Here is a 21,020-nt window from a genome sequence, read left to right on the forward strand (position 1 = left end):
CTCCTACACTTTCTGTGTTTGGTATTAGCAAAAGCATGGGGCTAACAGCGATTACGCATTTGTAGCATAGCATTGGCACAACTCACTTTGCACATGTTTTTAGCATTATAATAGCCTAGCTCCCTCAGTGACTCTGGTGTGGTTGTTAGCAGTATAAGCCTAGCATAGCTCCCTCAGTGGCTTTGGGTGTGTTAGCATTTAGCGCTGGGCCCAGCAAAAGCAATCTTGGCGGGAGGTGGGATGGAGAAAGAGGGAGGAGAGGGCGCCGGGGGAGTGACCTGCAGCTCCAGCTGCACTGACTCATCCCCGGCTGGGAACAGCCTCTCCGTTTGTTCCTCTGAAAACAGCTTCTCTCCAAGCCCAGAGAGAGAGAGAAACAGAGGAGAGAGGGGGAAAGAACCCTAGAGAGACAGGACAGAACCAGAGAGGAGGCAGGACTGAGCATGGAGGAGAGAGGGAGAGGAAAGGAGTGGAGAAGGTCAGGGTATCGATGATGCCATAACAAAATAACAAGATGGCTTGGTGACACTAACAAAAAAACGGGGTTACATATTTTCAGGCCGGCCAGTGACTGCTTTTCTTCCAGACTAGGTCACTTGGAGGTGACGTACGACCAAACCCTCTCATATGGACTACATAGCCTAACCTAAGCCATAAAGAAACAATGAGCAGTCAGTCATCCAAGGGGAAAAGACCAGGCAGAGACCCAACCCAGAGAGGTACAGTTGAAGTCAGAAGTTTTACACCTTAGCCAAATACATTTAAACTCAGTTTTTCACAATTCCTGACATTTAATCCTAGTAAAAAGTCCCTGTTTTAGGTCAGTTAGGATCACCACTTTATTAAGAATGTAAAATGTCAGAATAATAGTTGAGAGAATGATTTATTTCAGCTTTTATTTCTTTCATCACATTCCCAGTGGGTGAGAAGTTTACATACACTTAATTAGAATTTGGTAGCATTGCCTTTAAATTGTTTAACTTGGGTCAAACGTGTCGGGTAGCCTTCCACAAGCATTTTGGCCCATTCCTCCTGACAGAGCTGGTGTAGGTTTGTAGTCCTCCTTGCTTGCACACGTTTTTTCAGTAATGCCCACAAGTTTTCTATAGTATTGAAGTCAGGGCTTTGTGATGGCCACTCCAATAGCTTGAATTTGTGGTCCTTAAGCCATTTTGCAACAACTTTGGAAGTATGCTTGGGGTCATTGTCCATTTGGAAGACCCATTTGCGACCAAGCTTTAACTTCCTGACTGATGTCTTGAGATGTTGCATCATGAGTCAGGAAAATTATGTGGATATATTGAAGCCATCTATTTTGTGAAGTGCACCAGTCCCTTCTGCAGCAAAGCACCCACACAACATGATGCTGCCACTCCAGTTCTTCACGGTTTGGATGGTGTTCTTCGGCTTGCAAGCCTCCCCCTTTTTCCTCCAAACATAACAATGGTCATTATGGCCAAACAGTTCTATTTTTGTTTCATGAGACCAGAGGGAATTTCTCCAAAAAGTACGATCTTTGTAACCATGTGCAGTTGCAAACCATAGTCTTTTTTTTAATGGCGGTTTTGGAGCAGAGGCTTCTTCCTTGCTGAGCAGCCTTTCAGGTTATGTCGATGTAGGACTCGTTTTTACTGTGGATATAGATACTTTATTACCCGATTCCTGCAGCATCTTCACAAGGTCCTTTGTTATTGAAATGACTTAAATGTAAATGTAAATGTTATTGTTCTGGGATTGATTTGCACTTTTCGCACCAAAGTACGTTCATCTCTAGGAGACAGAACACGTCTCCTTCCTGAGCGGTTTGACAGCTACGTGGTCCCATGGTGTTTATACTTGCGTACTATTGTTTGTACAGATGAACATGGTACCTTCAGGTGTTTGGAAATTGCTTCCAAGTATGAACCAGACTTGGAGGTTCACAACAAAAAAAAAATCGAAGTTATTAGCCGATTACCCACTGTAATTGTGAATTATAAGTGAAATAATCTAATTACTTGTGTCATGCACAAAGTAGATGTCCTAACTAACTTGCCAAAACTATAGCTTGTTAACAATACATTTGTGGAGTGGTTAAAAAATGAGTTTTAATGACTCCAATGTAAACTTCTAACTTCGACTACATATCTAGCCCTGACTAACAGTAGCAGCCTCTGTTCATGTGTTGTGGTGAATTGAGTGGAGACTTGCTGCAGCCAGGGAGAAAGGAGCAGGGAGCTTGTTGACGAGTCAGGTGCGGTAACCCGAGAACCAAGCGTTCAGCTGCCACCCCCCATTCGACGACAACAACCTCCACTCAGCTCTGCCTGTAAACCAAACTACCAACTTGTTCCTCTCTCCCTCCCGCTCCCCATATTGCTCCCTCTACCTTGAACAAACAGGTCTGTTTATTCTCAAGTCAAGTTCCGCTCGAGCACCAGGATAGAACAAGATGAGGAAAACCCACAGACCACGTCCACGGTGTACACTTGTCATTGGCCCTTCTTATTAGAAACCACACAGCGATATGTTGCAGTCATCTCTCACGCGTTGGTTGGTTTGCCTTTGATTACGCTTTGCTTTTCCAGACTGTGAACGCATGAACTGTGCTTTGAAAGGTCCCACAAACAAAGACGGTGCCGTGCAAACGCAGGTCATTTCAACAGAATAACCCTCATTGAGATCTTGTTTTCCCAGCAAGCATGTGTTCTAATCAAGTGCGTTTCAGAGCATATGTAGCCTAGATTCTATGGGGCATTCCGGGTAGTGGAGCATTTGTTGTTTTTCTTGTAGATCTGCTCATGCAGGCAGGCCACAGGACTGTGTTTGTGCAACAGTGCTGGGAAAAGGGAAAGATAGTGGGAGGAGCCATTCTGGAACCTTTCCTGTTCATGACAGATGCGAGACGCATTCAGTTGCAATACTATTGGCTCTGGCATTCATCATAATGCTGTCCTCTTTAAAAGCTCAGTGTTGTAACAGGTATACAAGTCAAGCTTTCCAGTAATGACTTGGGAGAAGCCAATAAAAACACAGACCTGCTGGAAATGGTATTAGAAGAACTAGACGTGAAAGCACTAGTGAGAATCAACCCCCACCACCAGATAAGGATAAACATGTATTTATTATTATTTTAAATTGTGAAATAGCTCTCTGCCTACTGAAAAATGTCCTGAAACCAACCACACATTCTGAATGACGCCGCAGTCCAACGTCAGGGCTTATAAACAAATGCAATCGCGTACACCGTTGTGGTACGCAAAGCCAATCAGCAAGGACCCCAAGGCAGTCCCAAACAATGCCAGTTCTTAAAGTAGAGTATTAGAGAGCGTCAGAGGTTTTGGCGCTCGCGGCCTTGGTGACGAGGTCTGGAGAGAGAGGGAGGTTGGGGGCACAAAAGCCTCTCTATACTTAGCCCAGCAGCTTGCATAAATCAGTCTTTGTTTTCTGGGCATGTCTAAGATTCTTGCTGCTAAACAGCTATTTTTACATCCTCATAGGCCACAAGAGATAATATGGCGGTCAGCGAAGGCCAGTTGACGCTCGAGCAGTGTGTATGCCCTTTGGCTGAGTGTCTGTCCAGGCGTCATCCCCCTCCTCCGCTGGAGGGAAGGGGGACTTCCATCTGCAGGCAGGCCGGCCTGAGGTCCAGCTGCCTGGAGACTGGTGGTCAGTCCCTTCTGTTATTCACTGCCATCAACATGTGACCTGGGATCAGCTTTGCCTGCCAGCAACTGTCACTTTAAATCACTAGCAACAACATAACAGGTCCTGGATCTGCTTTTAAAAGGCAAATTGTGCACACAAAGACATGAGTATGGCACCTCTAGAGGTTTGGGGAAACAAAACAGAGTGATGATACTGGTGCTGATACATTCAACAGTGTTATCACAGTTTTCTACCAGAGAAGGTAACTGTCAGTGTGTCGAAAGGCCATTGACAAACCACCAAACTGCCACAATGTGAGTTTATTCAAGGTTCCTCTGAAGTGAGAAAAGGCCTCCCTTGTTTCTGTTCTAATCAGTGGGAGTCGGTATGTGTCCTAACAATCCTCCCTGGCCAGACAGGAACCCAGGGAGAGAGAAGAGAGACAGAGGTACAGGGTGCGGGCCAGCCGCCCCTGCAGACACACACACAGAGCCAGAGAATAAGAGAGAAGGAAAGAGGGAAAGAGCCACGCAGGGGCAGGAAATGAGGGCTGGGAGCTGGAGGAGCAATGGCAGTTTTCCCGCGAGTGAGCGGGAGAGAGACCGAACAGAGAGAAAATAGTCTCTGTGATAGCACTGTCAGCATCTGGCTCTGTCCAACCTGGCACAGTAGTTAGGGGAATTCAAAACCCAGCTAAACCACTGGTACAGTTCCTGTCATAAACGGACATACACTGGTACAGTTTGTGTCATAAACGGACATACACTGGTACAGTTTGTGTCATAAACGGACATACACTGGTACAGTTTGTGTCATAAACGGACATACACTGGTACAGTTTGTGTCATAAACGGACATACACTGGTACAGTTCGTGTCATAAACGGACATACACTGGTACTGTTTGTCATAAACGGACATACACTGGTACTGTTTGTCATAAACGGACATAGGAAAAATAGTTAAACAAAAAGGTGGCAAGTGTTTCAGTTCACAGCTATTGTAAAGCCATTGGTTTTCAATCAGTAATAAAATACTGAGCTAACACCTCAACAAGCATGAGTGGATTTAATAGTACTCCCTCCAACAACTGAATAGAACAAACATCTGGATCCATTTGTTCAGTAAAGATAGTGTATGGCTGCCTGGTCCTCCTTACGCCAGCCTCTCACATGTCGCCCAAAGTCAACGAGACAGCAGGAGCAGAACAGAAGCTCCTGTTACGTTGAGAGAGATCAAGCCAAAAAGGAGACCGCAAAACACCTCGACCCCTCTGTGACCCCGTTCTTCCACCCCAAACGCCTTCCACCACAGATGAGAGTTTCAGCCCATGCTGCTCCACTAACACACACACACACACACACACTCCGCAGGTGAGTTTCAGTCATCTCACCTGGCCTCTCCCAGCAACCCTCTTGGCAGCTTTAATCCCCTTGCACGCACACACACACACACACACACACACACAATCTCTAGGTATTTGATATTACCTCCCCTGGCTGACACACTGTCCAAACAAACACACAGGAGACCGAGCGTTCCCTTTACTGTACCTTACGAGTGCTGCGTGCAGGGTTTTGAAGAGTCTCCTTGAGCGTCTGGTTAAATTGAGAGAGTGTTGTTGTCTGCTCTCTTTATGGAGATGTGCAGTGTGTTGCGCAGGGCTGCAGTGTGACCTCTCCCTCTGACTTCCTGTGTAGTGTAATCAGGTGGTCCCAGACCTCCTTAACTGCCAGCAACACACAGCAGAAAGCAGCAGCCACTAGCCACCAACCCACCACTAAATCAGAGGGGGAGGGCCAGACAGGCAGGGGTGGAGTGTGTGTGTTAAAAAAAAATGCACCCCAATACACACATATATTTGGAAAGATAGTGAAACGATTACCCAAGAGCATCTCTGAAAAGCAAAACACACAAACGTTCCCATTCCACTCAAAAAGTTGATCATGTTTTATTTCACTGACATTGATGGATAACGGACTTCAGCAGTCATGAGTCTTCCTCTAATATTGGCACTCTTTTCCTCCTCTTTGAGAACGAGGATATGGTCATCGTTTCACACGCACAACAACTTATCAGAACCACAACATTTTCAAAATTACCCTCAGCACTAACAGTAACTAAAAGACAAAAACCTTGCTTCCGGCCAGTAACCAAAATATCGCTGGTAGGAATCTGCCGCTCTGCTCTTGAGCAAAGCAGTTAACCCCCAACATCAACTGCTCCCGGGCGATTCAGAAGGGTTGAGTTAGACGCGTTAGACATTTCGGTTGAACGCATTCAGTTGTGCATCCCCTTCCCTTTTCAGTAAGACAGGTTTCATGCTTTGCAAGCAGAAAAATATCCCTAATAATCCTGTTATGGACATCAGGCTACCTCATGGGACTTGAGTAAATATATAAAAATCTACAAAAAAATAAACATTCTACTACAGTGACCATTTTATTTTGGCAAAGAATATTCGGATTTCCAGTTCAGACATAACGTTTGTATGTGACAACTAGAGATAGATTTTGTACCCTGTTATGACTTACACCAAATATGTTGTCCTCTCACACTATTCAAACCCCTCAAATCAATAAACAGCTTATGAAGCTCTAAGCCTATACTATAGATCACATATGGCCAACAAATAATCTTGAACTGAAAACTTGTTGGCATTTTTCTGCAAACCCACACGTTGTCTTTGTTGTGGTACCAAAGTGAGAGGTTATGGTAGAGTAAACAGTGTCGCTGTGGTGTGGGAATAATCACGAACCTGGGGAGCTCTGTTCACATTTCCCCCCAAAAAAGGGAACCGGACCTCGTAATTCAAGCGAACCGAACTCAAGCCACATCTCAAAATGGAGTGCTCACACCGCACAACAAATTAAGCCATCAATGTGCTGGCACATGCAGAGTTGGCAAAAATTGGCTGAAATTGACCAAGTGTGAATCCGTTCAGTTCTTCCGAACACACTTCATATGAGGTTTGCGCTACCGGTGCTGGCACATACACAGAACAAATAGACAGCTGGAACGCCGAAAAAGCTGTTTACATATCCCAATAATTCAAAAGATTGCTCAGAACTAGGTGTTACATTGTTTAGGACCTTAACCCAATTAAGACAAGCAGATAAATGTGTTTACGTGACGAATTCCATAATCAGTTTGATATCAAAATATTAATGTGCATGTAAACATGCTCAGTGTCACTTCTTGAGACATTATCCTACTTCCTGAATCCTGGGCGAGCTAAGTCTTACTTCCTGTGCTCGGTTAGTTTCATCCTGGGCTTGGTTGATCGGGTTGCCACAATTACTGTATAATCGCGTAGCGAACAACTGACTGAAGAGGGGACGGCCGGGCATTCATGCGGTTCAGGCCATTTCCACCGAAACATGACCTCTAAAACATTATATAACTTTGTTGCTCCTTGCTGAAACAAGCAAGATGTTGCAGCAAACAAGAAGAATTTGGTTTGCCTATGCAACGCCCCCCAAAAAAAAAAAAATTCTAACCTTCACAGGCCTCATCACAACCACAAAACAACATCTCAGCACTACCAGTGACTAAAAGACCTAAACTGAAAGACAAAGACTTTTGCTTCTCAGTAAGACAGCCACATTCCTTGCAGACAAAGAAGCAGGATTTTATTATTTTTCCAGACAGTGTCACATCTTCAGACTTCAACCAATCTCCTGAATCCTGAGCCAGCGAAGTCTTCCTTCCTGTGCAGTTTATGGTCCTGTTCCTGCACGGTCAATAAAAGAGGTTGGAGACGGCACGGTCTGCGTGGTCAGTTTCCTCCCGGGCCTGGTCGCCAAACACTCCCCATTAACAGAGCACAGCCCCCTCTTACACTGAACAAAAATATAAACCCAACATGTAAAGTGCTGGTCCCATGTTTCATGAGCTGAAATAAAAGATCTCAGAAATGTTTAATGTGCACAAAGAGCTTATTTCTCTAAAATATTTGTTTACATCACTGTTAGTGAGCATTTCTCATTTGCCAAGATTATCCATCCACATGACAGGTGTGGCATATCAAGAAGCTGATTAAACAGCATGATCATAACACAGGTGCACCTTCTGCTGGGGACAATAAAAGGCCACTAAAATGTGCAGTTGTGTCACACAACGCAATGCCACAGATGTCCCAAGTTGAGGGAGCGTGCAATTGGCATGATGACTGCAGGAATGTCCACCAGAGCTGACTGCAGGAATGTCCACCAGAGCTGACTGCAGGAATGTCCACCAGAGCTGACTGCAGGAATGTCCACCAGAGCTGACTGCAGGAATGTCCACCAGAGCTGACTGCAGGAATGTCCACCAGAGCTGACTGCAGGAATGTCCACCAGAGCTGACTGCAGGAATGTCCACCAGAGCTGACTGCAGGAATGTCCACCAGAGCTGACTGCAGGAATGTCCACCAGAGCTGACTGCAGGAATGTCCACCAGAGCTGACTGCAGGAATGTCCACCAGAGCTGACTGCAGGAATGTCCACCAGAGCTGACTGCAGGAATGTCCACCAGAGCTTGGTGTTTGGTGGATGTATTATCTTGTCTTTTATTTCAGTCAAGTAACATGAGACCAACACTTTACATGTTGTTTATATTTTTGTTCAGTGTATTTGCACATTGTTACAACTGTATATCCCCATAATGACATTTGAAACTTGAGTAATGTTTGTTAATTTCTTACTGTTTATTACCTATTTCACTTACTTTGGCAATGTAAACATATGTTTCCCATGACAAAGAGAGAGACCGTGAGACTTATTTATGCTGCAGCTCTTTGCTTTTCATGAGAGTGGTGAGCGTAGCTTGTTGTTGGCCAATCATAAGTCAAAGTGGCAATAGGGTACAGTCAGAGCCTCCATGTGGGGCAAAAATGAGGAAATATTGGAATTATAAATGAAAAGGAGAGAAGGTTAGGCTACAATGACCAAGTACAACCGTAGGCTGCTACGTTTATATTCTAAATGGAGTTGTTTGTAACTGTGTAGGACTCACGCTATACTATTAGTCTACTATAGAACACGTCTGATTGGTTGGTTGCTCGTCTCTCCCTCCTCACTGTTCAGGTCACTCGCTCACACTCACAGTAGCGCCCACACACACACACACAGCCCCTGCTAGAGCGTCACCTCTTTATCAGCTCCGTTGCCAACTGAAAATTGACACTTCCTCATTGCGCTGTTTATTTCTGATTGTTTTAGAAAACAATGAAGATGTCCAGTGAAAGCAGGATGTGCAATTTGTTGACATTACAACACAGTAAAGACTTGGATACACATTATCCTGAATGTTCATTAATAAAAACACTGCTCTGTTGTGCTTGTTTACAGCGGGTCATTTCATAGCCAATCATCAGAGGCACTCTAGTAACGTTACGTCACCAAAGCTCTTACTGAGGAGAGTTACTGGGGCGGACTGTGGTCCTCTCAAGTCCACTAGTGTCGACTGACTGGTATGAAAGGACTGTGGTCCTCTCAAGTCCACTAGTGTCGACTGACTGGTATGAAAGGACTGTGGTCCTCTCAAGTCCACCAGTGTCGACTGACTGGTATGAAAGGACTGTGGTCCTCTCAAGTCCACTAGTGCCGACTGACTGGTATGAAATGGACTAGCATGAACTGAACAAAGAGTTCATATTTAACACCAAACACACACTTAGTTGATAATGGATTGAAACAGGGGGCTGGGTAAGAGAGTGGTTGATACCAAGGCTTTGCCTGCCTTTAACAGAATATTCTATGGGCACAAAGTCTACGTGCTCATTTAGAACACATACAAGAGGATTTTTGTCCAAATAGAATAAGAGTGGCCCTCTAAAAATAAAATAAAAAAGGCACACAGCGAGTGACGTTGCCGAGCACCCAGGGAGAGGTCACGCATGACAGTCTAGACTGCAGCTCTGTGCATACTGACTAAGGTGCTTGCTTTTTATACCTTCTCACTTTCTTTCCATCACTGCATAAATTGCTCTGTTTAACTGGCTAATTTGAGGCATTACCATGAAACAGGGAAAATAAATATATTCGGCCAACCCATCGTGATTAACTTGACATTAGGTCAGTTATAAAACTTCAGTTCAAACTCATTTTGCTTCCAATAAAAAAAAACTACTCTCCCACATCACAAGCAGGAGAAAAGAAAATCGTATTTGACTACCACATCCAGCCTGAGGTCATTAAGTAACACTGTCTCCAGGAAAACCAACATAGGACCATATATTGACTGCCCCATAGCCCTAACACAACCAGTCTACAGAGAGTCAGTCCCTAGTTCCTATCCCCAGCACCTGCACTGATATGTGAGCCAGCAGCAGGCTTGATGGAGACACAGGGCTGAGGAGGCCACACACGTCCATTACACAGCCCTTGGCTAATATGAATCATGGAGAATCCCCCTCAATTCCTGTGTGTGTTTAAGCAAAAGAGAGGGGGAAAAAAAGAGGGAAAAAGGAGAGAGAAAAATGAAGTCAAACTGGTAAGGAAAGATAGGAGGAGGAATGGGCTGAGGAGCACCCGTGACCTTCTATTACAGCGGCCTTGTAAACAACCATGCCAGGTGGAGGAGGAGGAATGGGCTGAGGAGCACCCGTGACCTTCTATTACAGCGACCTTGTAAACAACAACAACCATGCCAGGTGGAGGAGGAGGAATGGGCTGAGGAGCACCCGTGACCTTCTATTACAGCGACCTTGTAAACAACAACAACCATGCCAGGTGGAGGAGGAGGAATGGGCTGAGGAGCACCCGTGACCTTCTATTACAGCGACCTTGTAAACAACAACAACCATGCCAGGTGGAGGAGGAGGAATGGGCTGAGGAGCACCCGTGACCTTCTATTACAGCGACCTTGTAAACAACAACAACCATGCCAGGTGGAGGCTAACACCAGAGGGGTAATACTACCAAGCAAGATCAATGAGTTAGAAAGCAAACTTTGATAAACAACCAGAAATACGTTTATTTTCTCTCTCAGTGGTGAGGGAGGGAGAGAGAGCTCATCCTGCTGTGGAATAGGACTACATAACTAAGATCACATCCACCTCCTCTCTCTGTGCTCCATTTCTTCCTACACTAGTCAGTAACACAACAGAGATGTACAAATAGCCAGGAGACAAGATTTGACTCTGGATGGGCTCTTCTGAATAAGGGCCAACATCAAAAGGAAAAACAGTGGCCAGTCCACCTAATGTCATCATCATATACTGTGACCTTAAACACTTTCCTCCCCCTAGAAAAACACTGGCAGGGACCTACATCTGCCGTGTAACATAAGGACGATCCTCTCTCTCCTCCTCTCTGTAAGGGAAAGGCCAGCTGTAAAAATAGCCTACAGTTTATGCAGAGCACTGCTAACAGCAACAGAAAAAGGCATGGAATCAGCATAAGTCTTCATACACATGAGGCCGCAATAACAACGGAGGAGACAAACGGGGGGAATATGGCGACCCCAAAAACCCCAGACGCAGAGTTCATAAAACGTTTGCGTCGCTGAGACTAAGACTGACTAATGAGGAGTTCTGCAACGTTGCGAGAGCAGAATAAATAATAATAAAATCTGAAAACAGGAGCTCCACTTCTCTCATCTTGTTTTCATATGACGCTAACAATGAAGTGACCCAACAGCCAAGGTACAGTATTCTGCCAAAAAGCCCTACACCAACAAACAGCAAGAGAAACATCCTCACCTTACAATTCCATGTCCTGTTGAGAGGATATATCCTAAGTGAGGATGCATAGAGAGCATCCCATCTACATAGCCTTCCAGTATGGTGCTGTAGCCGTATGCATCAGACCCTGAGCTGCACTAGCTGGCTGGATGTGATCACTGTATTGATCTACCATGATGAACAAAACAAGCCTCCCTCCCTCTCCGCCGTCCCACAGTCCCGCTCTTTGATGTGCAGCTGTGAAATTCACACCCAGCGAGACGCCGTCACCGTCAGACCTCAAATCCCCCAACCGCCCTCTACACTGACAGTCCAAAGAACACAAATCCATGTTGGATAGTCCTGCTATCCAGTCAAACAGTACACACACTTCTTCAAAGGCTTTCCTGTAGTCTTGGGACCACAAGTGTGCAGTACTGGAACAACACATTCTGCTTCTTCCCAGTTGAGATAACTGAGGTGCTTTAGTTCTTACCGGTCTGTGGGAGTGTTGGTCAGCTGGGAGGTGTTATCCAAAGAGGCCCAGTTAGAGGCAGTTCCCCTGTCCACCAGATCCTACTTTCCCAATGTCCCATCTCTGCTGCTGTCCCTCTGTCATACTGTCACCCAACGCCGTACTACTGCTGCTGGGACGGCTAGGTTAGGTTAGTACTGTGTGACTGACTGTTACTGACTCTTAAGGCAGAGACAAGGGGAGCTCTCAGTCAGGGGTCAGGCCACAATCATTCATTAGGAAAGGCAGAGAAAGAAAGAGGGGGGAGAGAGAATGAGAGGGGGGGGTGAGAGAGATCAATGGAGGGTGGGAGATCAATAGCACTGAACAGTAACAGTGTTCCCGTGGGAATGGCCTGGTTTTAGAAACCGAGTACCGTTTTCATCTCCCTCTTCAACTGGTTCTGTTTTCTCCACCACCTGCAACCCGAAACCCCCAGCGACAGACAGGGTTGATGGTTGCCAGAGTGGAGAAATCCTCCCTCCCCACCACATCCCCCAGTATGTACAGCTCCAGTCAGCCCAGGTTAGGCTGCAGAGGCCTAAGGCGGGTAAAGCATTAACTATGAGTGAGTGGGCTTAAACATTAACGTGTTGGTTGATTTCCCATCGTTCATGGCTGAGAGAGCGTGGTTAAGTAACAGCTCTCACACAGCGACTGAACACACAAACACAACCACCGACTGAACAGTAGGTACTAATCCATTCCTCGAACGCCAAACCAAATATCCCCCCCCCCTCTCAATGTTTACCAGGAAACAGGGTCTTTTAGAAGAGAAAAACACGAGAGCGAGAGAGGAGAGAGACAAACACAAGGAAAAACCATCCCTTGCTGCTGGAAGTTTCCACTTTGTTGGCATTTTCTCATCTTTTCTTTTTTTTTCTTCCTGGTCATCTGTTCCCGACACACACACACACACACACACACAGGGCAAAAAGACTTCCTGTTTTGCCTCCATTGTCACGCGGCAGGGGGTCCATTGGTCAGGGCTAACTATAGATTTCCCCCCTCTCTGTTGGGCTTGGACCCATGGGAGGAGGGAATCCTTCAGGAGAGGGGCCCTGTCCTGAGTGTGAGGGGGAACTGGGGATGTCCTGTCTGTCCATGCATCCAATCAATGTCCCCTTGGGCCCCCACAACTTCACAAATGTGGCATTTGGTTGTCTCAATGCAATACGGAGCGGAAAGGATTCACACACTGATTACACAGGTTAGATAATATACTGTATAGAGCAGGTTACAAACTCAATACCCCCATTGACATGGACATGCAAGTGAACCTAAATGAGATTTAGCTCTCTTGAGAAAAGTCTACTGTTTATCCCAATTCTACCAGACAGAAAGGCTCTTATTGAGAGTGTTATTACCACAGGTACTGCCCAGCTTCCTCTCCTAGTCTTCAAATGATACACGTCGCCTGCAACGGCCGCCATGGAGGAGGCTTCACCTTACATAAGAGTGAGGGCGGATGGCACACTTCCACCGCCCACTTCCTGTCTCCCGCGTTACTGGGTTTTTAGCAGCGGCGTCAAACAGTCCACACGCAACAGATAAACAAACAAGCTGCGGACAGACGGATCTACAACGTCCGACTTGAAAGAAAGAGGCACCATAGGCGCCGAGTGAGGGTAGGTGTTACCCGCCAGACATGGGTGGTTCGAACATCATTTCCCCATCAACAAGTTTTAAAAAACTGCATAGCAACCAGAGGAAAACATGGCTACCACTAGTATGCCAACAAAATCAAAGTTTTACCTGGTGGTGCCGATTCGGAGTGGAGACGGGTATAGGGAAGTGAAGACAGGAGCGTGGTAGCTAGTCATCCAAGCTGCTTGCCAGCCAGCCAGCGTTGAGCCGACCAAGTCTGGTTCCTTTCCTCCGTCAAGCCTAACACCCTGCTCCAATAACCACTGGCCCACAGGAAGTAGACACAATGGACTGAAAATAACAGGCCACCTCCCCTCCACCCACCACCTCCTATTCCCCACTCAGCTACGACAGGCTGTTTCCACCGAGAGGAGAGGGGCCTAAGAGCTAGGCCAGTCGTACAACGGTGAGGCAGGACAGAAAACACCCTCGCCGTCCGCCCCTTGCCAGGCTGTGGCCAAATGGAGTCAGGACCTTAGTTCTCCTTATGTCTGGCCCAAAAGGTCTGCTGACAACCTGTTGAGTCCGATCCAACCTGTTGTCATACGTCGTCATGCAAAGTTCATGACCCTACTAACAGATGATCATATGCCTAATAAGTCAGGGCTTCACCACTACCCATGAAGGACAGGTTCACTTCTGACAGACACAACCACAGAATGTTGATGAAGCTGATGGAACCAGAGAGAGACAGCACTAATCAGTAGAGCTTCCACACTACAGCAGCAGGCTGTGGGTGGTGGAGAAGCCAGCCAGACAGACACATGACTAGACCGTCTCACTGCCCACTGAGGGTGTGTGTGTGTGTACGTGCATGCCTGTGTCATGTGGGTTTGCGTGCTTGAGTGTGAATGCTAGGGCTGTGACGATTACATGATTTTGGGTAACGATTCATTCTCATGCAAATGACAGTCATGGTAATTTTTTATTTGTAAAAAAATGTGCACTTCTAATGAATCTTCAAAATTGAGCTATGACATACTTTCTTAAAGATTTCACTCCCGACCATGTGGTTCTGCTCGTAAAATAATTACGAACCTTAACCATTTTCCATTTTTCTGTGAAGAGGGTAAAGTTCAAATCCCCCTCTTCCTAAAATGAATATATTGAGACGATGACAAAATATATACACACGTTTACTGGCCATAATTGTCAGTTACACATTCATACGATTACTGTGGCAGCCATAGTGAATGCATGTGTTTACATGTCTGCATAAGAGTGTATGCATGTAACAGGGAATCCCTGGCCTGTATACACACACACTCTCTCTCTCTCTCTCTCTCTCTCTCTCTCCTGGGTCCCATCCTGAGTGTCTGAAGACAGTGACCAGCAGACGACACAGACCGTCTCTAATCCAATCAGAGAGCAGAGCTAACCCAGACTAAATCACATTTACTGCCCTGGGCTGCGTTGATTCAACCATAATCCAATTCCTCTGCTCTATGACTAAGGAGGAGGGAAAGGAAATGGGCCTGAAGTCGCACTGACTATATTTAAAGATAAGGAAATGGAACGGACAGTCGCAGGCATGTGGTTTGTGGATGTGCTTGATGTCGCAAGGGACATCACACGTTAGTGTTTCCTCACCAAACCATTAGAGTACACCGTGTACAAAACATTAACACCTTCCTAATATTGAGTTGCACCCCTTTTTGCCCTCAGAACAGCCTCAATTCGTCGCAGCTTAGACTACAAGGCGTCGAAAGGGTTCCACAGGGATGCTGGCCCATGTTGACTCCAGTGTTTCCCACAGTTGTGTCAAGATGGCTGGAGTTCCTTTGTGTGGTGGACCATTCTTGACAAACTATTGAGCGTGGAAAAACCCAGCAGCGTTGCAGTTCTTGGCACATGTTGTGCCTGGCACCTACTACCAAACCCCGTTGAAAGGCACATGTTTTTGTCTTGCCTTTTCACCCTCTGAATGGCACACAAACACAATCCATGTCTCAAGGCTTAAAAATCCTTCTTTAACCTGTCTCCTCCCCTTCATCTACACTGATTGAAGTGAAATGAACAAGTGACATCAATAAGGGATCATAGCTTTCACCTGGATTTACCTGGTCAGTCTGTCATGGAAAGAGCAGGTGTTTTGTACACTGTGTAAAATGACTATTTACAAATGATTTGGTAAAAAATATATAGCGACCAACATGACTGCAATACTTGACCTTCTATAATCAAACACTCCTTATGGGGGATAAAAGCTGGCAAATGTGAACGCTACAACAAGTGAGTGAGAAGCAGTTTATTTTAAATCAAGTTCTACCACACCTGTCTCCTCCTACAAGTGCATCCCTTTGAGGATCATAATCCTGCCCCGTTCTATAGTGACTCCAGTCACATGACGTTCCTGTGTGTATCTCCTCTAAGAAGCGTTAGAAAGGTGTTGGGCCTGTTGAGGCATGTTGTTCAGACAGCAAGGAGAGAGACACCTCCCCCTCTCCTCCAGTCCCAAGGAACCCTGCTCACTGGCCCAGATTATCACACCGATACAGTGCTTCACTTTCCATTGTCTGTGAGCGCGTGCATAGTGTGTCTGTGATTAGAGCCGCGAGGAAGCAGAGGCAGCAGCAGGAGGAGAAATGTGAACCATTTCCCAAGTCAGGCCTAACGCAAGCAGCCCCAAAACAATGTCAGCAATTTCTCAAATAGTTCTCTAGATGTTTTTTGGCCCTTTTTATTTTTTACAGAGGACGGGGGTTGACTTGTGCCTACTCAGGCCCAGGAGGCTTGTACACATGGGGGTGTGACTAAGTGCTATGACGTGTGCAACGAGTTAGGTTATCAATTGTGGGAAAGGACCCATAAATAAGCATTTCACTGTTAGTCTACAAATCAAATTCTCTCTGTCTGTGGCGTGGGTGTTCCTGACTGGGATGCGCGTGAGTGTTCCTGACTGGGATGCGCGTGAGTGTTCCTGACTGGGATGCGCGTGAGTGTTCCTGACTGGGATGCGCGTGAGTGTTCCTGACTGGGATGCGCGTGAGTGTTCCTGACTGGGATGCGCGTGGCTGTCAGTGTGTGTGTGTGTGTATGCGTTCCTGAGAATTGTGTCATGATGCATCTCTCCTGTTCAACTCTGCACACCACAGCTGAGAAACTACAGGGGGTTTCAGTTCCTTAATGGGGTAAACACCACTGTGTTCATGGAAAAGAACAGCAACCACCCCACTTCCTACTCCTGAAGCAGTTCTCTGGAACTATGAGCAGTGGGCTATTGACATGCTACTCTGTTAAACACCAGTGGTGCAGTATTCAGGAGTGCAACCATTCATAACACTGCAGATGTGAGAAACTATGGGCACAACTGAACTGCACGAGGTCAGCACTGTTTTACAGGGAACAATAACTTTTCCAAGCATAATGTATCTGACAGTGGTGGAGCGCAACAGCTCACTGTAGATTCAAGACACAACTAGGACTCTATGGGTATCCGAAGAAGAGCAGACCGTGGAGCAGAGCCTGCTCCTCATGGAGCAGACAGTGACTAACAGAGCCAAGACACCTTGATGGACAATGAGAAGACAGGAGTAGAGAACTGTGCGGCTGTCTATGTGGTTTACAGTAATCAAGACAGAGAACATAACAGTTTGCTTACACTGCTGCTGGAGACAAGACTCTCTCCGGACTAACCAATCCAATGGCATTTTGTTTTTTTCTGTCTGAGTCTCCTCTCCAGTGATCCGTCAAGAAAACCCCACTTCCACGGCCCACCCCTCCATGACCACAGCAACCCTCCCTCCTCCTATCCCACCCCTCCATTACCACAGCAACCCTCCCTCCTCCTATCCCACCCCTCCATGACCACAGCAACCCTCCCTCCTCCTATCCCACCCCTCCATGACCACAGCAACCCTCCCTCCTCCTATCCCACCCCTCCATGACCACAGCAACCCTCCCTCCTATCCCACCCCTCCATGACCACAGCAACCCTCCCTCCTATCCCACCCCCTCCTCCTAGCCCAACCCCCATGACCACAGCAACCCTCCCTCCTCCTATCCCACCCCTCCATGACCACAGCAACCCTCCCTCCTCCTATCCCACCCCTCCATGACCACAGCAACCCTCCCTCCTCCTATCCCACCCCTCCATGACCACAGCAACCCTCCCTCCTCCCACCCCCTCCTCCTAGCCCAACCCCATGACCACAGCAACCCTCCCTCCTCCTATCCCACCCCTCCATGACCACAGCAACCATCCCACCCCTCCATGACCACAGCAACCCTCCCTCCTATCCCACCCCCTCCTCCTAGCCCAACCCCCATGACCACAGCAACCCTCCCTCCTCCTATCCCACAGCAACCCTCCCTCCTATCCCACCCCCTCCTCCTAGCCCAACCCTCCATGACCACAGCAACCCTCCCTCCTATCCCACCCCCTCCTCCTAGCCCAACCCTCCATGACCACAGCAACCCTCCATGACCACAGCAACCCTCCATGACCACAGCAACCCTCCATGACCACAGCAACCCTCCATGACCACAGCAACCCTCCATGACCACAGCAACCCTCCATGACCACAGCAACCCTCCATGACCACAGCAACCCTCCATGACCACAGCAACCCTCCATGACCACAGCAACCCTCCATGACCACAGCAACCCTCCATGACCACAGCAACCCTCCCTCCTATCCCACTCCACCAAACCACTACTAAATGTCTCCATCCCGCTACACAACAGAGCCAGCCAGTCTCTCGTTCTCTTAGCGGCATAAGCCCTAGCAGCAGCACCAAATAAAGCAGCGGCCCAGCAGCTCCAGGCCTTTACTCCCTCCATAACATTACTCTGTTTTGGCCCACAGGACAGAGGGTTTCCGTGAACCCAGTGGACATACACTTTAATCATCTAAAATAATGAAAGCCAATGGCCCGTAGGCTGTGAGTCTGCTGTGTATGTGTTCCCATAGATAGAACAAGGCTAGTCTAATGACAGCCTACTGTGTTACAGCAATTTCCCCCAAGCCACTGGAATGTCTTACTACGCACTATATTACGCTCTGCCACATAACAATGGGCTGGTTTTTTCTTTCTATATGACCATGTTTACATCAGTATTGTGACACAATTTTGTTGTTTACATCTGGGAGGAATTGTAGGGAAGTGAGAGTGGAGGCAAATAAACACTCGTGTGCACACGCCCACACACAAAGTGCCAATAAGCCTGGTGGCCTAGTCTTCTCATTGTGCCTTCAGAAAGTATTCTTACCCCTTGACTTATTCCACATTTTGTTGTGTTACAGCCTCAATTCAATTTTTTATCCACTCATCTACACACAATACCACATAATGACAAAAGTGAAAAATATATATATTTTCTTAAATTTTTGCAAATATTGAAAATGAAGTACTTAATTTACATAAGTATTCACACGCCTGAGCAAATATTCACACCCCTGAGCACCATCAAGTGCATCCTGACCAGTTGCATCACCGCCTGGTATGGCAACTGCTCAGTATCCGACCATAAGGCGCTACAGAGGGTATGGTCCAGTAGATCATTGTGGCCAAGCTTCCTGCTATTCAGGGTCAACAGTTGAAGTCGAAAATTTACATACACCTTAGCCAAATATATTTAAACTCAGTTACACAATTCCTGACATTTAATCCTAGTAAAAATTCCCTGTCTTAGGTCAGTTAAAATCACCACTTTATTTTAATGTGAAAAGTCAGAATAATAGTTGAGAGAGAATGATTTATTTCAGCTTTTATTTCTTTCATCACATTCCCAGTGGGTCAGAAGTTTACATACACTCAATTAGTATTTGGTAGCATTGCCTTTAAATTGCTTAACTTGGGTCAAACGTGTCGGGTAGCCTTCCACGAGCTTCCCACAATAAGTTGGGTGAATTTTCTTTCGATTTTCCCATGATGTCAAGCAAAGATGGCACTGAGTTTGAAGGTAGGCCATGAAATATATCCACAGGTAAACATCCAATTGTCTCAAATTATGTCATTTAGCCTATCTTCTAAAGCCATGACATAATTTCTGGAATTTTCCAAGCTGTTTAATGACACAGTCAACTTACTGTATGTAAACTTCTGACCCACTGGAATTGTGATGCAGTGAATTAATCTGTCTGTAAACAATTGTTGGAAACATTACTTGTGTCATGCACAAAGTAGATGTCCTAACTGACTTGCCGAAACAAACTATAGTTTGTTAACAAGAAATTTGTGGAGTGGTTGAAAAATGATTTTGAATGACTCCAACCGAAGTGTATGTAAACTTCTGACTAGGCGGTGTCAGAGGAAGGCCCCAAAAAAATTCAAAGGCTCCAGTCACCCAAGTCATAGACTGTTCTCTCTGCAAGCGGTAACAGATCACCAAGTCTAGGTACAAAAAGCTCCTTAACTTCTCTAGGGTAGGGGGCAGCATTTGGAATTTTGGATGAAAAGCGTGCTGCCTTCTACTCAGGCCCAGAAGATAGTATATGCATATAATTAGTAGATTTGGATAGAAAACTCTGAAGTTTCCAAAACTGTTAACCTCTCTGCGCACCAAACCCATTGGCGGGATTAAATTTGACAACATACGGTGATCGCTACATAGTCATATTAAACATTCATGAAAATACAAGTGTCTCACATGTTTCGAAAGCCTAGAATCTTGCTAATCCAACTGCATTGTCAGATGTAAAAAAGGATTTACTGCGAAAGAATACGATGCGATTATCTGAAGAGAGCCCCATAAACATTTTTTTTTAACTATTTCAACCAGCACAGGTGTAACAAAATCACAATTTGCAATAAAATAAATTGTTTACCTTTGACGATCTTCCTCAGTTTGCAATCGCAATGCTCATTAATACACAATGAGTGGTCTTTTGTTTGATAACATCCATTTTTATAGCCGAACACGAAACATTTTGTGAACCGCTTGTGTCATGAATTCCGTCTCATTCAATTTGACAACACAGTCGATGTAAATACAAACACTAAACGTGACTTTTCCGGTCATGTTTAGTTTCATTGCAATCAACTGGTTTGTTTGTAACACAACCAAACGTGATGGGTCATTTCGAGCGACGTATTGACTGAAAGAAACCGATTTGAAGACAACAAGTAATGACATCATTGTGCACCAATGATATGACCTCTGATTGTCTTGAAATCTAGCTGGGTAGATAGCCAATGAGCGGAGGTAAACGGCAATATGTAATGGCTGTGTTGGAAGACCAACCCATGTAGTAAACTCCGGCGTAAAGAGTTACGCACAGCACTTCTTTGGTAAAGCGTAACTTCAGCTGTTTATATATCAATCAGTATGGCGACTAAGTCAGGGAAAGCTAAATCTATATACAGATGTACACACAAATTTAGAAGAAATTGATCGGGAAAGCGAGACAGAGATTGTTGGAGGACGATTCATTTAGCTAACATAGCTAAATATTTTTTGAACAGAGAGGACATCGTTTTGGACTGGTAAGTTCTTCTCATGCTAATGCCGTTGTTTGAAATTAATAACATGTGATTCTTTTACATTTTGGTAGCAATATATAAAAATGTAATGAAATGTGTAAAGTACACGTTGGCTATACATTGTGGGTGGGGGTTTGTTTGTATGTGAATGACCCATAACATA

General features: G+C 45.9%; 1 protein-coding gene across 1 annotated transcript in view; it reads right to left on the reverse strand.

Moving 5' to 3' along the window:
• LOC115121887 (GRB2-associated-binding protein 1-like) overlaps positions 1-21,020 on the reverse strand; it is an 85,544-nt gene that overhangs the window by 30,528 nt on the left and 33,996 nt on the right. Inside the window, exon 2 of the mRNA XM_065003324.1 lies at positions 5,180-5,259. Coding sequence (XP_064859396.1) covers positions 5,180-5,259 — 80 coding nt within the window. The remainder of the gene's footprint in view (positions 1-5,179; positions 5,260-21,020) is intronic.

This window comes from Oncorhynchus nerka, linkage group LG18 (assembly GCF_034236695.1).
Source record: "Oncorhynchus nerka isolate Pitt River linkage group LG18, Oner_Uvic_2.0, whole genome shotgun sequence".
NCBI lineage: Eukaryota > Metazoa > Chordata > Actinopteri > Salmoniformes > Salmonidae > Oncorhynchus > Oncorhynchus nerka.